The sequence below is a fragment of the Hemitrygon akajei genome, chromosome 13, assembly GCF_048418815.1.
Source record: "Hemitrygon akajei chromosome 13, sHemAka1.3, whole genome shotgun sequence".
Lineage (NCBI taxonomy): Eukaryota > Metazoa > Chordata > Chondrichthyes > Myliobatiformes > Dasyatidae > Hemitrygon > Hemitrygon akajei.
The window spans coordinates 54,361,848-54,384,959 of NC_133136.1; the positions used below are offsets into that span (position 1 = coordinate 54,361,848).

General features: G+C 38.9%; 1 protein-coding gene across 5 annotated transcripts in view; it reads right to left on the reverse strand.

The window, feature by feature from the left end:
* Nucleotides 1–4,335: 4,335 nt before the first annotated feature.
* cep135 (centrosomal protein 135) overlaps nucleotides 4,336–23,112 on the reverse strand; it is a 116,258-nt gene continuing 97,481 nt past the window's right edge. For 3 of the 5 annotated variants that reach the window (XM_073064623.1, XM_073064621.1, XM_073064625.1), the window contains 6 exons: nucleotides 14,707–14,892; nucleotides 13,671–13,880; nucleotides 12,025–12,227; nucleotides 8,140–8,244; nucleotides 7,679–7,834; nucleotides 4,336–6,560 (listed from right to left, as the gene is read on the reverse strand). In XM_073064623.1, the coding sequence (XP_072920724.1) occupies nucleotides 7,714–7,834; nucleotides 8,140–8,244; nucleotides 12,025–12,227; nucleotides 13,671–13,880; nucleotides 14,707–14,892 (825 nt within the window). In that variant the 3' untranslated portion in view covers nucleotides 4,336–6,560; nucleotides 7,679–7,713. Of the gene's footprint in view, nucleotides 6,561–7,678; nucleotides 7,835–8,139; nucleotides 8,245–12,024; nucleotides 12,228–13,670; nucleotides 13,881–14,686; nucleotides 14,893–23,112 lie in introns of those variants that run through there. The other 2 variants (XM_073064622.1, XM_073064626.1) reach the window with 2 other exon arrangements.

The window sequence follows — 23,112 nt, forward strand, 5'->3', positions numbered from 1 at the left end:
TCGTGTGTGTCCTCCCTTGCCTGGGTGGCGGGCTCATCACAGAAGAACGGTTTAGCTAAAGGAGAGGTCACACTTGAACGGCCACGACAACGAGACACCGACGGATCGAAATCATAAAGGAAGGTTGGCACAACACTTAGTGGTACTGTTCCCATTCTTCTCTCTCTCTCTCTCTCTCTCCCCAACAATTGCAACACAGCGACAAACAAACGACGGCAGCCTGTGTGAACTGAAACGAACTTTATATTTCCATCGGACAATTCATTATCCCCTAGACAACGATAGAGCTTATTTCTTATTATTATTATACCCGCACTTTTAGGTTTAGTATTGATGACGTATATTATCTGTATATTTGCATTGATATTATTTTTGTGTATTTTTACTAATAAATACTGTTAAAAATAGTATCACCAGACTCCAATGGACGCCTCTATCTTTGCTGGTAAGTAACCCAGTTACGGGGTTCGTAACACTAGAAATTCAGAGCAGCACACAAAATGCTGGAGCGACTCGGCAGATCATGCAGCATCAATGGAGAGGAAAAAGCAGTTGACATAAACCCAGATCCTGATGAATGGTCTTGGCCCGAATTGTTGACTGTTTATATCTCTTTATAGATGCTGCCTGACCTTCTGAGTTACTTCAACATTTTCTGTGAATTGTGTTTTATGTCAGGATGAAGCATAATTCTGAAGAGTTTGGCGGTCTTACTCTATTTTGAAGGCTAAGCCATATCCCAGGCCACGATGTATGTTTATAGATGGTATATGCTTAAGGCTTCTATTTTATTGGTTGCATCTGATGGGAATCAATAAACCTCCACTGAAGATTGACTTAAATTGAGGTCTTCACACCAATGAAATTTAAACTTTATTTTGTCAGCTGAACATAGGTGATTTTCTGCTTTGTTGTTTTAAATTCCTCTGGAACACGGTTGAGCACAATGGGTAGTTCTGAAGCATGTAAGATTTTTTTGATTGTTTCAAGGGCCATTATTTTCTTTCGTGAGGAAGGTGATGGTGAATTGCAGCCTTTGTGAGGAAGCCACTGCCAGGATGGTGATCTTTTAAGTTTTTGACCTGGCAGTGATGGAAAACTGATATATTTCCAAACTGGGATAAAGTGTGTCTGGAGGTTTTATGGTATTTATCCTTTTGGTTAAAGAGCTTGTAGGGTTTGAAAAGTTTTCTTTCAAATGTATTTATATAGGTAAAAATAATAGCATATTTAATGTCTGTCCTTAATTACCAGAAGCTCAATACAAGGGGACTCAACAGCAAATCAATTAAGAAGGCCTAGAGTCCTGCATAAAGTGGCTGGAAAAAGCTGGCAGATTTCTATTACTGTCCTCCGTGTTTCAGGAAGAGAAACGATGAGAGCGGAGGAGCAGGGAAATAGATGGGATGTCAGATCCTGTTCAGAAACATCTTGGGGACCTGTCTGGAAAGTCTTACTGTCATATTTGCCTTAACAATGAAACTGGGAGAATGGAATTGAGTCCATACAGCATTTAAGGTGGGAGAATGTATAGGAGAGAGATCTGTAGGGATTTGTGTGCTTATTATATTGGAGAATTGTTGGATGACAATCCAGAAAGAGGCAAGAGTCAGATGAACCATGTAAAGGTGAGAGTGAAGGTTGAGCCTTCTTAACCACCCTATCAAACTGTGTAGTCACTTACTGGGAATTATGAACTTCGACTCCAAGATCCCTCTGCTCATTAACACTGTTAAGGGTTTACTGTCTCTACATATGACCTACGGAGGTGCAACACTTCACATTTGTCTTGGTTAAAGTCATTCTTTCATTTCTCTGCCCATATCTGCAACTAATCTATATCCTGTTGTATTATTTGCCAGTCATCTATGCTATCCACACCACCACCAATCTTCATATCATCTGCAAATTTACTAACCCATCCATCTCAGTACATTTTAATCCAGGTCATTTATACGCATAACAAACAGCAGAGGTCCCAGTGCAGATCTCTGCAGAACATCACTAATCACAACCTTCCAGCTAGAATAAGACCCTTAGACCACTTACCATCTGTCTTCCATGGGCAAGACAGTTCTAAATTTTGCTGTGGATGTACCCATGCATCTTGATCTTCTGGATGAGCCTCCCATGAGGGACCTTGTCAAATGTCTTAATAAAATCCATGTAGACAACACCCATAGCTCTACCTTCATCAGAAAACTCATCAATTTACAAAGATAAGACTTGCCCTGGACAAAGTCGTGCTAGCTCTCCCAAATTAGGTAATGGTTAATATTAAAGAAGATACAAAAGCTTCTTCAAATATAAGAAGTGAAAGAGAGGTGAAAGTGGATATCGGACTGCTGAAAAATGATGCTGGAGAGGTAGTAACGAGTGACAAAGAAATGGTGCATGAACGGAATAAAGATTTTGCATTAATCTTCATTGTGAAAGACCTTAGCAGACTCATCCAAGAGGGTCGGGGGCAGAAATGAGTGAAGTTGCTGTTACTAGGCAGAAGGTCCTTAGGAAACTGAAAGATCTGAAGATAGATAAATCACCTGAACCTAGAGTTCTGAAAGAGGTGACTGAAGAGATTGTGGAGGCATTAGCAATATTTCAACAATCAAATTCTGGCATGATTCCAAAGGACTAGAAAATTGCAAATTTCACTCCACTCTATAGGAAGTGAGAGGCAAAAAAAAGGAAATTGTAGGCCAGCTGGTTAGGAAGATGTTGGAGTCAATTGTTAAGGATATGGTTTTGGAGTACTTGGTGGCTCATGATAAAATTGGCTGAAGTCGGCATGGTTTCCTTAAGGGAAAATCTTGCCTGACAAATCTGTTGGAATTCTTTGAAGAAATAACAAGCAGAATAGACAAAGGAAAATCAGTGGATGTTGTGCACTTGAATTTTTAGAAGGCCTTTGACAAAGTGCCACACATAAGCTGCTTAACAAGTTAAGAGCCCATAGTATTACAGGAAAGATACAAACATGGATAGATCATTGGCTATTTGGCAGGAGGCAAAGACTGGGAACAAAGGGAGCCTTTTCTGGTTGGCTGCCAGTGGTTTGTGGTGTTCCACAGGGGTTTATGTTGGGTCATTTCTTTTTACATCATGTGTCAATGATTGGGGGGAAGGGGTATTCTTAGTGGCCATGTTTGCTGATGATAGGTGGAGGGGCAGGTAGTATTGAGGAAGTCCTTGTGCAGAATTCCCTAAAGATTAATTTGCAGGTTGAGTCTGTGGTGAGGAAGGTAAATGCAATGTTAGCATTATTTTTCAAGCAGACTAGAATATAAAAGGAAGGATGTAATTTTGAGGCTTTATAAGGCAATGGTGAGGCCTCATTTTGAGTATTGTGAACAGTTTTGGTCCCCTTATCCAAGTAAAAGTGTGCTGACATCGGAGAAGGTTCAAAGGAAGTTGACAAAAATTTCAGGATTGAAAAGCTTATGTGAGGAGCATTTGATGGCTCAAGGCCAGTACTCACTGGAGTCCAGAAGAATGAGGGAGGATCTAATTGAAATCTATTGAATCTTGAAAAGCCTTGACAGAGTGGATGTGGAGAGGATGTTTCCACAGGTAGGGGAGTTCAAGACCAGAGGACACAACCTCAGAAAAGTCCATTTGGAACAGAGTTGAGGAATTTCTGTAGCCAGAGAGCAGTGAATCTGTGGAATTTGTTGTCACGGGCAGCTGTGGAGGCTCAGTCACTGAGTATATTTAAAGCAGAGGTTGACAGATTCTTGATTAGTCAGGACAGGAAGGGTTATGAAGATAAGGCAGGAGATTCAGGCAGAGAGGGAAATGGATCAGCCATGATGAAATGCTATGTTGGCGCCAGAATGTGTGGTGACACTTGTAGGCTGCCCCCGCACATCTCTGGGTGTGCTGGTTGTTAATGCAACCAAGTCATTTCACTGTATCATTCATTGTACATGTGGCCAATAAATGTGAAATTAAATGATTTAGTTAAAAGAAACTGGATAAACTGGGTTTGCTTTCCTTGGAGCAGAGGTGGTGTGTGTGTGTGTGAAGACAACCAACTAAGTTTTAAACTGAAGAATGGATAATAGAGACTAGAAAAGATTTGTATTTTTTTTCCACACAAGTTGTTGGAATCAAACATACTGCTTGGGAAAGCAGTGAAGTTGGGTTTACACATCATTTAATATTCTGGATGACTATTTGAATCCTTAAACAGGCTATGGACTAAATGTTGGTAAATGGGATTATTATAGATCGATAGATACCCAACGGTCAGCTGGAGGCTTGAATGTTTAGGTTTGTGAATCAGGTGCCATTCGATTCCTAAATGGATATTGAACCCATGAACACTACCGTATATTATTTGTTTTTGCACCATTTTTAATTTAGCTATTTAATATACATATATACTCACTGTAATTGATTTATTTTTTACATGGTCATGTATTGCATTTTAGTGCTGCCGCCAACAAATTTCACTACATATGTCAGTGATATTAAACATAATTCTGAAGTAAAACGGAACAAGTATAGACAGGGATAGAACCTTTTTGGAGAGAATCTTGATACAATATTAATTTTGGTACATTTAAAAAAAAATCTGAATTTCTTCTACCATACTTAAGTGAACACCTAGTCCTTCCTTTATTAGCTACAGAACTGAATTCATTTTCAAATCTGTATATATATGATCCTTTAAGAAAAAATACCTAAATGCATAAACAAATAATCTCTCTCTAAAATAGTACTTAAATATAACTGAATTATTTCAATATGGCCAGTACAAAGGCTTTTCAAACTCCGTCTCAAAGGGTAGAGGTATTGACCTTCCAAGATCTTAAATTCAGGGTGCAGAAGTCCGCCATCATCAATTAGAAGAAACTTATTTCAGAGCTAGAGTTCTCGAAGCTCATCTTGAAGCCCATCTATAGATTTTAATTGTTATGAAGCACTAAAAATAGAGCACAAGTTTAGCACTGGTTCTCTTCCACAGGATGAATAAATACAATTGGATTGGCTTAGACAACAAGGATCATATAAGGAAATGGAATAAAATTTAGTCCACAGCAAGTTTGTTTAATTTACAAACATCAAGAATTCAGGAGTTATTTGTTGTAACAGTATAAATACCATTTTTATTTCTTATAAATAAATGCTAAATTACAATTGGCAAAAACCATGCTCTGTAGTAAAAATAAAACAATAAACATATTTAAAATAGTTAGTCATAAAATGACTATCCTGAAGATACTTTAGGGATAACATTTCCAAGTATCAAATAAGAGATTTTTCCTCAAAGAAAAGGGCACAATCATCATTCATGTTAGTTGATAATGACATTAAACAGATGTACCAGATCTGAAGCAACCAAGGTATTATGGTATATCAAGTTACTCTGGAATATCAAATTTGTAACAGAGAAAAAAAATCCCTTTAAAATATTCAAACTACCAGTGACACCCACTTAAATCATTTAATTCAACAATGATTTTTATGGTACATGGACTTAATCAAGCAAATTTATGCTCATGAATTAGTCTGCAGAATTCACTGTTAACTTCCCACAAATTTATGCTGATTTATTAGTTATATATAGCCTCCTGTGCCTTAATTAAAAGCCGAAAATTTCTTTCACTATTGTTACACGAGTAGAGAACTTGTAATGGCAAAACTGGTTTTACATTGACAAAGCAAAGATAGTTATTAATAAAAGGGCAATTTGCCCACTGGTAGCAAAAAGTTGATTTAGTTGCTGTGAGATTTTTCAATAAATAAATTACTGGAAACACTGAAAACCTAATTCAGTATAAAAATATCTTTACAAATAAAAATTTCTTCAGCCATTCACAATAGAATACAGATATTTACAGTACAGTATGGGCACATCAGCTCTGAAAATCACAGTAACCCATTTTAAATGAACAATTAAGTATTTGGCACCATTTTCAGATTATACAATTTGAATCTCCAGTTTAAAAGGGAATGTTCTTATTTTCCTTGAGTTTCTTTCTTGCATCTTTAGCAAAGCAAAAACCTTTGGCAATGTGGTTCACTTGTCACTCTAGTATACTCTATTTGATCCATTAAATTTAGCTTTATGGATAAATAATATTTTAAAAAATTAATATCAGTATATTATTATAATGCTTTAATTATGGCAATGTTTTGAAAGATCATGCAATCTTTTTTGTTTTTGAGCCATGTAATAATATACAGGTATGGAGTGTAAAAACTCTACTTTATAAAATATAGAAAGGCAAGCCAGAGTACTGAGTGATATTTTTTGAAATATTGGAGAAATGCTGATCTTTTTAATAAACTAAAACAGCAACATTGACAAATGTGTTGTGTGGAATGTTAGATTAGCCAATTACTTAATTTACGATAGCCCATACAATCTAATACAGAATCGTTTCCTGAAATTAAGTTTACTTTATTTCAAAGTTACACAAAAATTGATGAAATAAATATTGTAAAAGATTAGGCGTGCAACTTCTGAAATATTCCTTTGGAGAGACCTGTGGCTCCATTTGTGAAATATTCAACTGTTCTGCTTGAAGTCTACTCCTTAAAATAAACTAAAACTGGGAAGAGAAGCAAAGTATTTATTATTAATAATGCTAATTTTAAATTAAGAATGAGCCAATTATATTATTTAACATCAAATCTGCTTGTGTTAGAAAAGGTATAATATTAGCCATTATGTTTAATTGCTTTAATTCTCTGAATAAAAACCCTTCTTTGGATTTTCAATTAACATATTCCCCTAACTTTTTAAAGCTGGAACTGGTGATCAGAAAGACAATCTTCTGCATAGGTTGAACTTAAAACAATATTAATAACAAAAAAACTGCAGATGCTGGAAATATGAAATAAAAACATAAAATAGGGAAATTTTTTGGACAGCATCTGTGGAAAGAGAAACAATCTTTCAGTTTGAAGATTCTTGGTCTTATTTCTAAAACAAAGTATGGAAGACATATCTGAAAAACTGCTGACAAGAAAAAGGCTAATAGAACAAAGTTATCTTGTCCTATCTGCACAACCTCAAAGATCTGAGCTAAGGAGTAAATGAGCAACCTGAGCATCACTGAATGACACGGATATGTGAGCACTTCTTTCAAGTTCACTCATTGTCATACTGGAATCCTCAAGATTGAAACTGATAGATCTAAGCATATGGAGCAAAGGAATCAGATTTTACCAAAATGGGTGACAAAGTGGGCATAGGGTTTTGAAATAAAACTTCATTTTATTTTGACTGGATCTGTCCTCAATTCTTTAGGTAGTAATCTTTGTAGTGGATGGGGAGTAAAACCGTGCTGGGCGTGAACATTGTAAACTACATCCAGAGAGAGAGAGATTGTAGAAGTTAATGTGAAAGTAAACTAGACAGACTATTGTTACACAAGTTTCCCCAAGATCAAGAGGTAAGATTTAACATGTAAATTCAAGGAGTGGAGATCCCTGGAGGACCAGGTAGCATGTTCACAGGATTATAATTGAATTGAATGAGTATGGTCAGAAAATGAATGCCTTCCCTTAATGTGGGGAAGCATCATTATTCAAAATTGTGGCAAAACTTATGCTGACACTGTTCATATATAAACATTTAGGCTAAACTGGAACATGTGTTTTAAAGAGAAGGTACATTTACACATTTCATTTCCTCAGATTTTATTAAGTACCGTAAGTTACTCACTTGCAATTTTAATAGTCTGCAGAACATTCTGATACTCATTTAGGGGAGCATGCATCCCGGGAATGACAAAGAGGGCTCCCTGATGTTCTGAGCGGGGACAAAGAACTGACAGTGGTAGAAAGGCCATGGTGACGCATTTCCTGAATTGCACGTTCTCTGTACAATCAACAATTAAAAAGAGAGCATTTTTGTCTGGAAACATGAGACTACCAATAACTTTTGATGTATAATCAAAACTATATGCTCAATGAATAATTACATTAAAAATAATGTTTTTTCAACATGACATAAACAGTTAAATATTTCTAGTCACTCAAACCAAACTATGTTCCAAATATTAAGTATTATAGAAAGGCAGATTTCACCAATTAAGGTAAGCTAAAAGTTTTAAATCATGAATGGCCTCAACATTTTAAATATAAAGAATGCATACATTTTTCACACTATATTAGAGATGTTACCTTTCAAAACGTTCTGTTGTGAGTTGCCGTTTCATAAGATCAAGCTCAGTTTGAAGCTGTGAAGATTTAGTACGATGCTGAACTAAATCATGATTCTGACTTGATCTGTAAAGAATTAACATTTGAGATGAGGAACAGCAGAACATCAAAATGTTAGTTACTATTTTAAGGGAAGTAGATACCAATAGGAAACATGTGAGGTACCAATGACACAGAATACTTTAAATGTTGAAAGTCTGAAATGAAGGAATTAACTAGTAGACCAAGAGAAAAAAACTAAATATTCTTCCATTAGAACTTAGTTCTGACACAATAATGTAAGGCTAAACATCTGAAATGAAGCCCAAGTCAGCTACTTGTCATTTTAATTCTCCATCCACTCCTACTTTGACCTCTTACACTGTTGACATTTCAGATAGAGGAACAGGAATTTATTTTAATAGCCATATGTAAACTGAATAAATAGTAAATATATCACTTCCTTGGTGTCTCTGTTATTTTGTATTATTTATCCTCCAATGGGTACCATTTCTCATATAAAAGACTGTGTTACTCATCCAATTAAAAAGTTTGCATATTTGCAGGCAGTTTTGATCAAAATACATTTGTTGTTATTTAGAATAAGTTTTTTTTAAAGAACTTGCAATTAATGTTCTTAGAATGTAAAATTAACAACTATAAGCAGAAACTAGAAGCCTCTTTGGAAGCAGAACAACAATTTTCTGTTGAACAATCTGCACTAATTGAGAGTACAAGAATGTACTTGTGCTTCAGATCATTCTCTCTGGCGACACATCTTGTATCCAAACAGCAAAACTGAGATTAATAAATCACTATTCTCGCACTTGATAGACTACGTGGAACTTTACAGTGACCACATCATTAATTGGCTCTAATGTAGCTTTAGTAATGAAAGGTAGAGCCATTCAAGTTTTCCATCCTCTACCTAAAATTAAGATGCCACAAAAGGGTTATGAAGTTACAAGGAAATCACCATGGGTTCAGAAGATCAGTACATGTTTATAACAATTAAACTCAATCTTTCCATTACTCACAAGGAGAAAATCTGCAGATACTGGAAATCAAAGCAATACACACAGAATGTATTCATTTGTATTTATGTATTTTGATGATTGTATGTATTTTTTGAAACAGATACAATCCATTGTAAATTATAGCATTTCTATAGAAAAAAACTGAGATACTTAAACATACATTTGTCAGTAGACCTGCAACTTCTCTCCTACCTGCCGATAAAAAAACTTCCACTAACAAGTTAAGAGTGGCCTCTCTTGTGACGAGAGGTCAAGAATTAACAGAAAAAATCCAAATGAATTTTGTTAGTTTGGAAAAATAGGAGTATATGACAAGTGTTTTTGTGATTTTTCTCATAATTCTGCTCTCCTTTTAGGAACTTTGTATTATTGATGAGGCTAGATTTTCTAAATTACGGCTTGCCACTCAAATCTAGGACTTTCCAAGGCGCGAATTTGCCTTTCTTCAGCAGCCTAAGTTCAAGAGGATTCCTGACACTCAGCAGTCAAGCTGGATGAAGAGTCAATTACTTTGAGAATTCTTACAGACAGCACACTAACCAATTGTTCTGGCTATTGTTTTCAGTTTTCCACATAGTGCTAAATAAAGAAAGACATGCACATAAGATTAAGGCACAAGCTGAAAGATTAAAAGAAAATTAAACAAAAAAAAGTTTATGCCTCTCCGGTGGAAATTTGAAGAGAACCTGTCAACAATGTCTCCCGCAATGCAAGCAACTCATAGTAGGAGGCCAGAGCACAATGAACGTAAAATCTTTACAGCTAGCCGCATCCTTTGGCTTAGCCAGTTGTCAAAAAATTCTCAAAAGTTCCTGTTCTTCAAAATTATTCAGAAGTTATTAAAAACTAAAAATATTTTGAAAACCTACAACATTAAAAAAAATTGATTAAAAATACTTTATTGTAGTTCCTTGTAGCTGTTTATTTCACTTTTGGAAAAAAGTGCTGACCTTGGAGATGTATATAAAATCATGAGGGGCAAAGTTAAGGCTGGAAGCATCTAAAAGGAGAAAGCATTCATTCAGATGAAAGGAGAATGATTTAAAGAGGACTGAGGGGCAACTTTTTTTTTTAAACAGAAGGTGGTGAGTGTATTGGAAAAAGCTGCCAGTGAAAGTGGAGATAACAATGTCTTAAAAGACAGTTGAACAGGTACATTGATGGGGATGACTTAGAGGGATTTCAGCAAAATGCACCAAAAAAGACTAGCACAGCACAGACAGGCAGCTTGTTTAGTATGAAGAGTTGGGCTAAAGGACTGTTTCAACAAACGCTCAGGCCAATGTGTTCACTAGATTCACTACTTTCATCAGCAGCCTACTTTCTCCTGGTATGACAAAAGAAGTTTGTTTAATAAAGGCTCTAAGAATAAACCAGGAAATTACAGACCAGTGTCAGTGATAGGTAAAGTCTTCCAAGGAACAAGATATATACATATTTGAACAGACAGGGCCCAATTAGGGATAGTCAACATGGGTTTGTGCATGGTATGGCCCCCCCACCAAAGGAGATTACCAAGTTGATTGATAAAGGCATGGCAATAAATGTAGTCTACATGGACATTCTCAGGGCCATTCATAAAGTTGGGTATGTGAGACTGGTCAGCCAGCTTGGCATTCAGGACGAAGTATTCAATTGCATTCAAAGTTGGCTTAGCGAGAAAAGAGTGTTAGTAGATAGATAGTTGTCTCTCTGATTGGAGGTCTGTGACAAATGGTGCGTCACAAGGACCTGCGCTAGTTTCATTGTTATTTACTTCTTTATTAATGATTTCAATCTTAACCTTTGAAATCCAGATCAGAAAATTTGCAAACAACACCAAGATTGCAGTGAGGCAGTGGACAGTGAGGAAGGTTTGCAGCTGAATCTTAATCAACTGTGAAAATAGGCTAAGAAATGGCAGATGGAATTAAATGGAGACACGGGTGAGGTATGCTTTGGGAGGACAAACCAGGGCAAGACTTACACAGAGAATGGTAGGGCTTTGAAATGCGAGGTAGATTCTTAATTCATAAAGTTAACAAATTTCACAAATAAACCTCATTCTGATTCCTACAAAGTCCTTAAAGGGAGCTTTTGGCACATTGGCCCTCATAAATCAAGGCATTGAGTAAAGGAGTGGGATGTTATGTTGACGATACAGTATACATGACATTGGAGGGTCTGAATTTGGTGTATTGTGTGCAGTTCTGGTCACCTAACTACAGGAAAGATATCAATGAGCTTGATATCAAGATATCAATGATATCAAGGAATTGAGGACTTGAGTTATGGGGAAAACTTGAATAGGTTAGGACTTTATTCCCTGGAGTGCAAGAGATAGAGGGGATGAGAGTATACAAAATCATGAGGGGTACAGATAGGGTTAATGCATGCAAGCTTACCCCCTCAGGTTGAGGGAGACTAGATAGAACAAGAGGTTAAGGTGAAATATTTAAGAGAAATCTGAGGGAAAACTTCACTTAGAGGGTGGTGCAAGTGTGGAATGAATCTGTAAGTGGAAGTAGCAGATGCAGGTTCAATTGTAATATTAAAGAAAAGCTTGGTTAGGTACATGGATGGAGGGTTTTGAAGGATACAGTTGGGGTGCAGGTAGATGGGACTAGGCAGATGAGATTGACAAGATGGACCAGAGGGCCTATTTCTGTGCTGTAGTACTCAATGACAAGAATAAGTTCTATTTTTAAATTACATTTTAAACTTTTATGTGTTTTAATAGTCAGAGCATCTAATGTTTTCCAAACAATGAAATTCGACTGAACCATTTAAGTATTTAGACAAAGAAAAGCTATCATATTTGACCACTGACCATTAAGTAAGAATCACTCACACTTTGCTTTCTGCGAGAGAAAGCTTGTCTGCAAGAAGCTGTATCTCTGACTCTTTTTCATGCATTATGAGGTGACACTGAAGCTCCTTTTCACGTGTTGATGTTAACAATGTCTCAAGGTTCTTTATGGTGACCCTTTCACTGCTCAGTTGTTTCTTTATAAGTTCATTTTCAGCCTTTACATCTTCTAGTTCACTTACAGCCTGTAAAGATGTTAAGAAGATATATTGAGAGAACAAAAAATACATAACCCAGCAGTTTAATCAGAACAAGGGAAGATAAAGAAAATTAATCACGATCTTCACTAAATTATCTAGTAAATTTAAAATAGCAGTGAAACTCAGAAGGTACAGAAAATGCTAGGAAGTTTAATGTTATACTTGGGTAACTCAAGGATATGATTAACTTGATTAGAAGATCTCAAACCTAATCAGAAATCAGGAATCCAATGCCAATTTAGCTTGTAATTTGCTTGGGTCATTGGTTAAAATTATAGTAAGTACTATAGGGTGTGAAAATATTATTGTGAAAGATACCATTATATAGCTAATGCTAACTGAATTTGCCTCAAAGTTGGAGAAACAGTTTACTTCAGCAAATGGTGCCTCAGTTTCTTTACCCAGTTGGATGTATGGTATAGGCAGAATATGTGAGAAGGGAAGAGGAAAAATGAGCAATAATATTCTGTAAGCCATCTATTTAGCTGATGTACATTTTTGTTATAAAGGCAGCCCCTCCCCCAAGTTATAACCACTCAGGTAACGAAAATTCACCCTCAGAGAATTCACAACTAAAAACTGAGATACAGAATAGAATTTCCTCTCATAGAATTTGTGTGAAAAAAGTAAATAAATGAACAACTTTTTTTTTCAACTCATGCTTCTTTACATATAATACTCACTGGCCATTTTATTAGGTACACTTGCTCTTTAATGTAAATATTTAATTAGCCGATTTGTAGCAGCAACACAATGCATAAAGACATGCAGGCATAGTTATGAGGTTCAGACCAAACATTAGAATGGAGAAGAAATGTGATCTAAGTGACTCTGACCATGCAGTGATTGTTGATGCCAGCTGGGGTAGTTTGAAGATCTCAGAAACTGCTGATCCCCTGGGATTTTCAGACACACCAGTCTCTGGAGTTTACACAGATTGGTGCGAAAAACAATTTAGAAAAACCCAATGGGCAATTGTCCAATTCTGTAGGTGAAAACACATTTTTATGAGAGAGGTCAGAGGAGAATGGCCAGTATAGTTCAAGTTGACAGGAAGGCAACAGTAATGCACTGCAATGGTGGTGTGCAGAAGAGCATCTCTGAATCCACAAAAACAGCAAACTTTGAAGAAGATGAGCTGCAACAGCAGACCACCACACTGGGTTCCACTCATGTACCTAACAAAGTGTCCACTGCGTGTATGTCCAAATATATATATTGAGGAGGAGGGTCACTTGCATTCTATTTGATCAAAATGAAAACAAATTAAAACAAGGACATGTTCTAATTCTTAACATTTCCCATTTTGTAAGCTGCTTTGACTTTGAACCATCTGGACTAAAATTACAGAAGGAACTCAAATGGGAGATAAAAGATGACATCTAAAGACACATCTGTAATATTACTGTTAATGTTATCAAACCATACCCTTTCATGTTCCATGTTTTTAGAAGTAAGCTGCCGTGACAGGGTGTCCTTATTAGAATCCAGTTGGGCACAAAGATCCCTGATTGCAGACAGATCTCCTAACACACGAGACTTTTCAGCTTGTGTCTGTCGTAGCTCTTCCTCCAGTTTGGACATGCTTTTAGCAGAATTTGTTATCTCTTTCTCATAAGCTTGTTGGGCAGACATGTGCTAGTTTAAAGAATTTGCAGTTACATACACAAAACAAGCATATAGTTAGCATGTTAATCTTGAAACAGAAATAACCTTTACAATGTAGGTTAAGAATCAGCAAATTAAAGTAAAAATAAAGCATTTTATAAACTATTTTCAGTACAGCCTTTCACTGAGTAGCTCCTGGAACAGCATTTGATCTCAAAGTGCAGACATTTTACATGCTAGAAAACAATAGAGAAATGTAGCCAAGAACAGAAGAAATGTATTGCATGAACAAATAATAAGAACAGATAATAGGAAGAAGAAAACATCAGGACAATACAAACTTAAAAGGAAGCGTGCTTGAAAACATATACTACTGAAGCTAGAGAACACGACTAGTTGAATCAACATGTAAATGAACACCCACTGCAATAAGGCACAATAAAAAAAGTTTTTCAAAAAACATCAGTTAACTAATAGCAATTCTTAAAGTTTAAGTCAGAACATGATTTGTTTTATCAAGTCAATCAGATTTCATGACCATGCTCTACTCTGTAAGTCAAGTCTTGTTAAAGCAATGTTTATGAACTTTCTGCTCGACTTTGCAGTAATGATTTAAGAAGAAAGATGCTGGTTTTAAAAAGTTCACAGCATGAAATATATGCTAGCTTGTGGATACCTTCTTGAGGATTCTGCCAATACCCATTTCTAAATCACAGGCAGGAATCCTAAATTTAATTATTTTTTAAATTTAGAGATATAGCACAGTGACAGGCCCCTTCCAGCCCAATGAGCCTGTCCAACCCAATTACACCCATGTGACCAATTAACCTACTAACCCGTACATCTTTTGGAATACCTCTTGTATTTCCCTTTCGAGTTTGATCACTTGCTCCTCAAGATGTCGTCTTTCAGTATCTACAGACAGGAGCTCCAAACGAATTGAACTGCTCTCTCCCTCTGCCTGATGGGCCTTATGCTCCCAGTTTTCAGCCTGGTTAGTTGCCAGTCGGAACTGCTCCAGCATGTGATGAAGCTCTTGTTCCTATTATTTAAAAAAAACTTAAGCATAGACATCTCAAGATTGAACATAAAACAAAGAACAGTACAGCCCATGATGTTGTGCTTATCTGCATAAGCCTACTGACAATCAATCTAACCCTTCCCTCCTACACAGTCCATAACCCTGCATTCTTCTTATAACCATCTACCTATCTAAGAGGCTCTTAAATGCAACTATTGTATAAACCTTTTTCATCACCCCTGGCAGTGCATTCCAATCACAGACCACTGTCTGTAAAAACCTGCCTCAGATATCTCATGTAAACTGGATATCCTTTGGTATTTGTCAACACTGCTTGTCCACTTTGTCTGCGCCTCTTATAATCCTCTATCAAATCACCTCTCATCCTCCTTCACTCCAAAGAGAGAAGACCTAGCTTGCTCAGCAATCTTCATAAGGCATGTTCTCTAATCCAGGCAACATCCTGGTAAATCTCCTCTGCACTTTCTCTAAAGCTTCCACATCCTTCCTATAATGAAGCAACCAGGACTGAACACAACACTCCTAGTGTGGCTTGACCAAAATTTTACAGAGCTGCAATATCACCTTGCAGCTCATGAAAACAATCCTGTCTAATGAAGGCCAACACACCACTGGCCTTCTTCACCACCCTATAAACCTGTGTGGAAGCTCTGAGGGTTTTATGGACTTAGACCCCTAAACACCTTTGCTCCTTCACTCTGCTAAACATCCTGCCATTAGCCTTGTACTTCTCCTTCCAGTTCGACCTTACAAAGTGTATCACCACTTTTGCAGATTAAACTACATCTGCCATCTCTCTACCCAGCTCTGCATCCTGTCTATAATCTCGTTGTAGCCTATGTCATTTGTCCATACTATGCACAAAGTCACCAGTCTTCTTGTCATCTGCAAAATAAGTATAGACTAATCTTAATTCCTATTTATTCATTTTTTAGGTATAAGACAACTTAATTTGACAGATCTACTTTTTTTCCCCCTCATAACAATCACTGGCCAATTCAGTGGTTTCCAATTTACAATTTAAAAATATAGAAAATATTGATAAAACTTCCATAAACATTTTTTTCTTAATAAAGGAGTAATTTAAGAGAAAACCAAGTATTATCCCTCCTCTTCGAGAGCTGTCTGTCAACAATTGTTCAAGGCTACATTGTGAGGCTCAGGAACTGAATACCTATGATCTATCATTTCAATTTGGATGGAACTACATGAAGAGGAACAACTTTTATATAGTCAGATATAAAGTGGTATCCTCAATAAGGGCACCAGTATATTAGAAAGCACAGAAAATGAAACACAAATTCCTAATTTCTGGAACAACACACTTTCAGTATTATATGTGTGTGAGCTCTGTAATATATTACTTTAATAAAAAGATTCATTGTTATAGCTTCTGTATTAAAACAAAATTTTTGTGCTGCTGAGCCTATATTGGGATTGAGCAGCTGTTCAATGAGTTGGGAATTGAGTAACAATGAAGCAGAGTTTGAATTGTGGCCAGTGAATGGGATTCAATAGCAAGAAGAAGAAGAAAGCCCTTAACTCCGAGTGGAGTCATCGCAGCACCGTCTTTTTTTTAAGCAGACTTTCTTGTTCTTATGAGGCCGGGTTGCTAGCTCGACGCTCAACCCAGCACGGATGGAAAGCGTTCAAGGGAGCCGGCTGAACTCGAGAGCCTTTGCTCCAAAGACTGGCGCTGATGCCACTATGCCACCAGATGGCCATTAAATAGCAAGGTAGAATAAAATTAAGGCAGCGAAAAGCATAGCCGGCCATTGTGTGAAAGGTCCAATGTTAGAGTGGAGAGGTTTTGGCTTCGGCTCATCAGGCAAGTGAGGAAGTATCTGGCAAGCATGTTCTTTTTTTACTCTTCATTCCCCATCTGGTAGGGCATAGTTAGAGCAGAGAGAATGACACCAAGGACAGTGTTATGTTCTTTGTATAAGATATGGGCATTCTGGAAGAGCTACAGCCTCCCAGATAACTACATTTGTACCAGGAGCACCAAGCTGCAGCTCAATGTAGACTGAGAAAATGATAGACAGGAGTCACCCCCAAGTTGCAGGAGACAATTAGCTGGGTGGCTGTCAGGAAAAGGAAGGGGAATGGGCAGACAGGACAGAGTACCCCTGTGGCCGATCCCCTGAAAAATAAGTATAGTGCTTTGGATATCATTGTGAGGGATGTCCAACCAGGGGGAGCCGCAGCAACTGTGCCTCTGGCACTGTGGCTCAGAAGAGAGGTGCAGAGGACTGCAGTAGTGATAGGAGATTCCATAGTTACAGGAATTGAGGTGAGATTCTGTGGATTTGAAAGACTCCCAGATGGTATGTTGCCTCCCAGGTGCCAGGCAGTTTGGTGCCTTGAGCAGTGGCCAATCAGCATTTGGGATTGATTGAGGCTTGAGCTCTTCAGAAAAGAGAGGCTTGAATGAGAGAAGGAAAAAAAGCTATAGGTTGTTTTTTTTCCCTTGCCCTTCCAGTTTGTTTTTTTCTTCTTTATAGTTGCTCAGTTATGAACAGTAGAGATGCCAGGCAGGATACTGAATGCTCCTCTTGCAAGATGTGGGAATGCAGGGAGACCTCCAGCGTCCCTGACAACTACACCTGCGAGAAGTGCATCCAACTGCAGCTGCTAACACTCTGTGATAAGGAGTTGAAGCTGGAACTGGATGAACTCCAGATCATATGGGAGGTGATAGGTAAGACCTTAAGACATAGGAGCAGAACTAGGCCATTCAGCCCATTGAATCTCCTCCGCCATTCCATCATGGCCGATCGCAGATCCCACTCAACCCCGTACACCTGCCCTCTTGCCATACCCCTTTGATACCTTGACCGATCAGCTTCCGCCTTAAATATACCCACAGACTTGGCCTCCACCGCAGTTTGTGGCAGAGCATTCCACAGGTTCACTACTTCCTGGCTACAAAAATTCCTCCAGGGCTCTTTTCTAAAACAACGCCCTTCAATTTCTAGATACCCTCACTACAGGAAACATTCTCTCCACATCCACCTTAACTAGTCCTTTCAACATTCTGTAGGTTTCAGTGAGATCCCCACGCATACTCCTAAATTCCAATTGAGTACAAGCCCAAAGGTGCCAAATGCTCCTCATATGTTAACCCCTTCATTCCCAGAATTATCCTCATGAACCTCCTCTGGACTCTCTCCAATGACAACATATCCTTTCTGAGATATAGGGCCCAAAACTGTTGAAAATACTTCAAGTGCTGACTAGAATCTTATAAAGCCTCAGCATTATTTCCTTGTGTAGGGTTCTCAGATTATTAATTATAACGTTAACTGTTAACTGCTTATATAAAATGGCTTCTTTGTACAGTTATAATGAAATGGCTTCTTTGTGGGTAACTGATGAGGTAATGCTGTTTAGTTGGAATGCTTGGGTTATAATTATTGATAACAGAGGAACTAACCAATGGTAGCAATGTTGTTCTATCTGTATGTGTGGGAACCTGGAGTAGTGTGCGGGATTTCCGGGAGGAGAACTGAAGAGGAAGGACGTGCTGGACGCGCTCTGGTTGATCACCGAGGTTGGTCCCAGGTGGCGAGTTGAGGAGGTCGGAGAAGATCAGATGGTGAACCGACAGCTTCGCTAATTGAGCTCCAACGGGTGTGCACGAATTGATTGAACTCTGATAAGTTTTGGCGCCTTTTTTTTCTTTTCTTTTTATATTGTATCGCTACTAACTACCTAGTTCCAGTAAGATTTATAAAGTGTACTCTGTAAACGTACATTGTGTGCTATCTGATATTGTGTGTGCGAGTTTGTATCAATGTGTATTTCATAGCATCCACGCAAATGGGAGACAAGGCTTGGTAGGTGGACGGATTTTTCCCTAGACAAACACAAGCCGATAGCTCTGGTCGTTACACTTGTTTTTATATTCTATTCCAATTGAAATAAATGTCAACATTATATTTGTCTTCCTTACCACAGACTCAACGTGTAAATTAATCTTCAGTCTTGCACAAGGACACCTAAGTCCCTCTGAACCTCTGATGTTTGAACCTTCTCTCCATTTAGATGACAGTCCACACTGTTGTTCCTTATAGCAAATTGCATTATCATACATTTCCCAGTACTGTATTCCATCTGCCACTTTTTACCCATTCTTCCAGTTTGTCAAAGTCCTGCTGCAATTGCATTGCTTCTTCAGCACTACCTACCCCTATCTTTGTATCATCCACAAACTTTGTCACAAAGCCATCAATTCCATTATCTAAATCACTGACAAACAACGTGAAAATTAGCGGTCCCAATACTGACCCCTGAGGAACACCACTAGTCACTGGTAGCCAACCAGGAAAAGTCCCCTTTCATTCCCACTCGCTGCCTCCTGCCTGTCAGCCATTCTTCTAACCTTGCCAGTATCTTTCCTGTAACACCATAGGATTTTATCCTGTTAAGCAACCTCAGGTGGCACCTTATCAAATGCCTTCTGAAAATCCAAGTAAATGACATCCACTGCCTCTCCTTTGTCCACCCTCCTTTTTAGTTTTTTTGAAGAATAACAGATTTGTCGGGCAAGATTTCCTTTCACAGAAACCATGCTGACTTTGACTTATTTTATCACTAGTTTCCAGGTACCCCAAAACCTCATCCTTAATAATGGACTCCATCATTTTTCCAACCACTGAGGTTAGGCTAACTGGCCTATGATTTCCTTAATTTTGCCTTCCTCCTTTCTTAAACAGTGGAGTGATATTTGCAATCATACAGTCCTCTGGGCCCATGCCAGAATCAAGTGATTCTTGAAAGATCATGACAATGCAACCGCTTTCTCTTCAGCAACCTCCCTCAGGATTTTGGGATGCAGTCCATCTGGTCCAGGTGACATCCACCTTAAGATCTTTGAGTTTGTCTAGCACTTTTTCCTTTGTTATAGCAATGCCATTCACTCCTGCTCCTTGACACTCACGGGCCTCTGGTACACTGCTAGTGTCTTCCACAGTGAAGACAGATGCAAAGTACCCATCAAGTTATCTGCCATTTCTTTGTCCCCCATTACTACCTCATCAGCATCATTTTCCAGTGGTCCACTATCAGCTCCCCCACCTTTTACTCTTCATGCAATTGATAAAACTTTTGGTATCTTGTTTTATATTATTGGCTAGTTTGCCCCCATATTTCATCTTTTCCCTTTTCATAGCCCTTTTTAGTTGCCTTTTCTCTCAGTTTAAAAAGCTTCCCAATTATCCAAGCTCCCACTCACTTTTGCTACCTTATATGCCCAGTCCTCAGCTTTTATGCAGTCCTCAACTTCCCTTGTCAGCCACGGTTACCTACCCCTGCCATTTTGATCACTGCCTCCTAAGGGTTCCTTTACATTAAGCTCCCTAATAAGATCTGGGTTATTACACAACATCCAATCTAAGGTAGCCTTTCCCTAAATAGGCTCAAGTTCAAGCTGCTCTAAAAAGCCATCTCGTAGACATTCAACAAATTCCTTCTCTTGCAATCCATCACCAACCTGATTTTCCCAATCCCCTTGCACACTGGTGCCCCATTACAATTGTGAAATTGCCCTTATTACATGCCTTTTCCAGCTCCCTTTGCAATCTCAACTCCACATCTTGGCTACTATTTAGAGGCCTATGTATGATTCCCATATATCTTTTTCTTACCCTTGCAGTTTCTTAACTCAATCCACAAAGATTCAACATTCTCTGAACCTATGTCACCTCTTTCTAAAGACGTAATTCTATCTCTTACCAGCAGAGCCACACCATCGCCTATGCCTTCCTGCCTGTCCTTTCAATACAAAGTATATACTTTGATGTTAAGCTCCCAACTATGGCCTTTCAGCCACGACTCAGTGATACCACAGCGTCATACCGACCCATCTCTAATTGCACTTGAGATCATCCTTCTTCCGAATACTATGCATATTTAAATACAGCACCTTCAGTCCTGCATTCTCCACCCTTTTGAAGTTTGCTTGTGGTGCAAAGTAACTCATTACTGTCTGCATTTGTACCCAGTCACTGGCTTGCCCTTTCATACATTCATGTCACATCCATCATCTACTTGTAAACCTGCTGCCTCATCCTCAGTTCTATCGTACATGGAGAGAGCTAGTTACACCCAAGGTACGTAACACAGGAAACTGGATGACACTCAGGAAAGGGAAAGGGGTTAAACAGCCAGTGCAGAGTGCCCTTGTGCCCCCTCCCCAAAACCAGGTATACCACTTTGGATACTGTTCGTGGGGACGAGTGACCCAGCAGAGGAAATTCACAGCAGTCAGGTCAATGACACCGAGTCTGGCTCTGTAACTCAGAACAGAAAGGGCTGGACTATGGTGATAGGGGTACATTAGTTAGGAGACCGGAAAGGAGGTTCTGTGCATGAGAACAAGATTCCCAGATCGTATGTTGCCTCCTGGGTGCCAGGATCCAGGACATCTCAGTTTGAGTCCTCAGCATTCTTAAGAGGGAGCGTAAACAGCTAGAGGTTGTGGGCTATGTAGGTACCAATGGCATAGGTAGGAAGGGTGCCTAGGTTCTGCAAAGTGAGTTCAGGGAGTTAGATACTAAGTTAAATACAGGGTGATGATTGCAGAATTGATACCTGTGCCATGTGTTAGTGAGGCCAGAAATAGTAAGATTATACAGCTTAACATGTGGCTAAGGAGTTGGTATAGGAGGGAGGGCATAAGATTTTTAGATCATTGGGCTCTATTCCAGGGAAGGTGGGGGTAGAAAATAGAAACGCAGGGGGATCAGAACCAGAGTGCCACAACAGATAGTAGAGAGAGGTTGTGAAGACAGAGGTTGTTAAGACCACATACGTCAGGAATCACAAGGCTGAACATGGTGTGACTAATGTCCTGAGCTGCATATATTTCAATGCAAGAAGTATCAAAGGAAAGGCAGATGAGTCCAGGGCATGGATCAACACAACAATTATGATATTGTAGCCATTAATGAGACTTGGCTGCAGGAGGGGCAGGACCGGCAACACAGTATTCTGGTGTTCCGTTGTTTTAGATGCAATAGAACAAGAGAGATTAAAGGAGGCATTACCAGTCAAGAAAAATGTCATGGCAGTGCTTAGTCAGGCAGACTGGAGAACTTGCCTAGTGAGGTGTTATGGGTAGAAATGAGTAATAAGAAAGATAGACCACATTAATGGGGCTACTTACAGACCACCAACAGTCTAAGGGACTTAGAGGAACAAATTTGTAAAGAGATCACAGACTGTGGCTAGAAACACAAGGTTGTTATAGGAGGTGATTTTAACTTTCCACATATTAACTGGGACTCCCATACTGTAAAAGGACTAGGATATGATTAAGCATTTTTCAAATATGTTTAGGAAAGTTTTCTAAATGAGTACTGTTAGGGTTAATGTTAGGGTTAATTTGAGACTGCCATTACAGGTCAGGAGTGGCTCACGTAATATTAGGAGGCCGGAATGCGAGGGAGGGGGGAGCGAAACTGGGGATTCCGCTACACCGAAACTACCAGTGTCACGCGATTCAGTAAACAAAAGAAACAGGCAACTCGTGAGTGTATGGCATCAGGCCAATAAGATGGACACAAGTGCCCGATATTACCTAATATGTAGCGGGGGGTTGTGCTGGGGGAAAAAGGGATATAAATAAGAGCAGATTGTAAGGGGAAGTCGGAACGCGCCTTCTCCAGCGACTCTGTCGATTCGCTGTGCCAGTTACGAATTCTGCAATAAACCCAAGTTTTGTAATATTCCGGTGTTGGTTGTCTCTCTTCCTAAACGAACACAGGGCATAACTTGAGCCCAACATTTGGTGACCCCGACGTGGGGAGGGAGAGACAACACAGGCTGGCGGGTCCGACAGCAGACAACTTGCGGCCGCAAGCTCGACTAAGGTCAGGAAGTGCCTGTTATATCGAAGACTTCCACTAGATAGTTAAATCACTGAGTTAGATCTTGTCTGCTGACGGATCCTCACCAACCCCAAATTACCCTGGGAGAGATCATTCCCGGTGCAGAATCGTGACTGGTAAGCACTAACTCTTATCTGTTTTTAGGAAGATCCTCCGCCCGTGGAAAAGTCTTCTGAGTGAGGGTACCCGCCGCCCACGATGGGCATAAAAGTCTCAGGAGTGAGGAGAAAAGTGTCGCGGTACACCGTAGTACACAGGGATACTGACGGCGCCTACCTTAGACTGGTTGTTAAGAGGAGAAATCTCCCACGCGAAGGTCAGGTTTTGA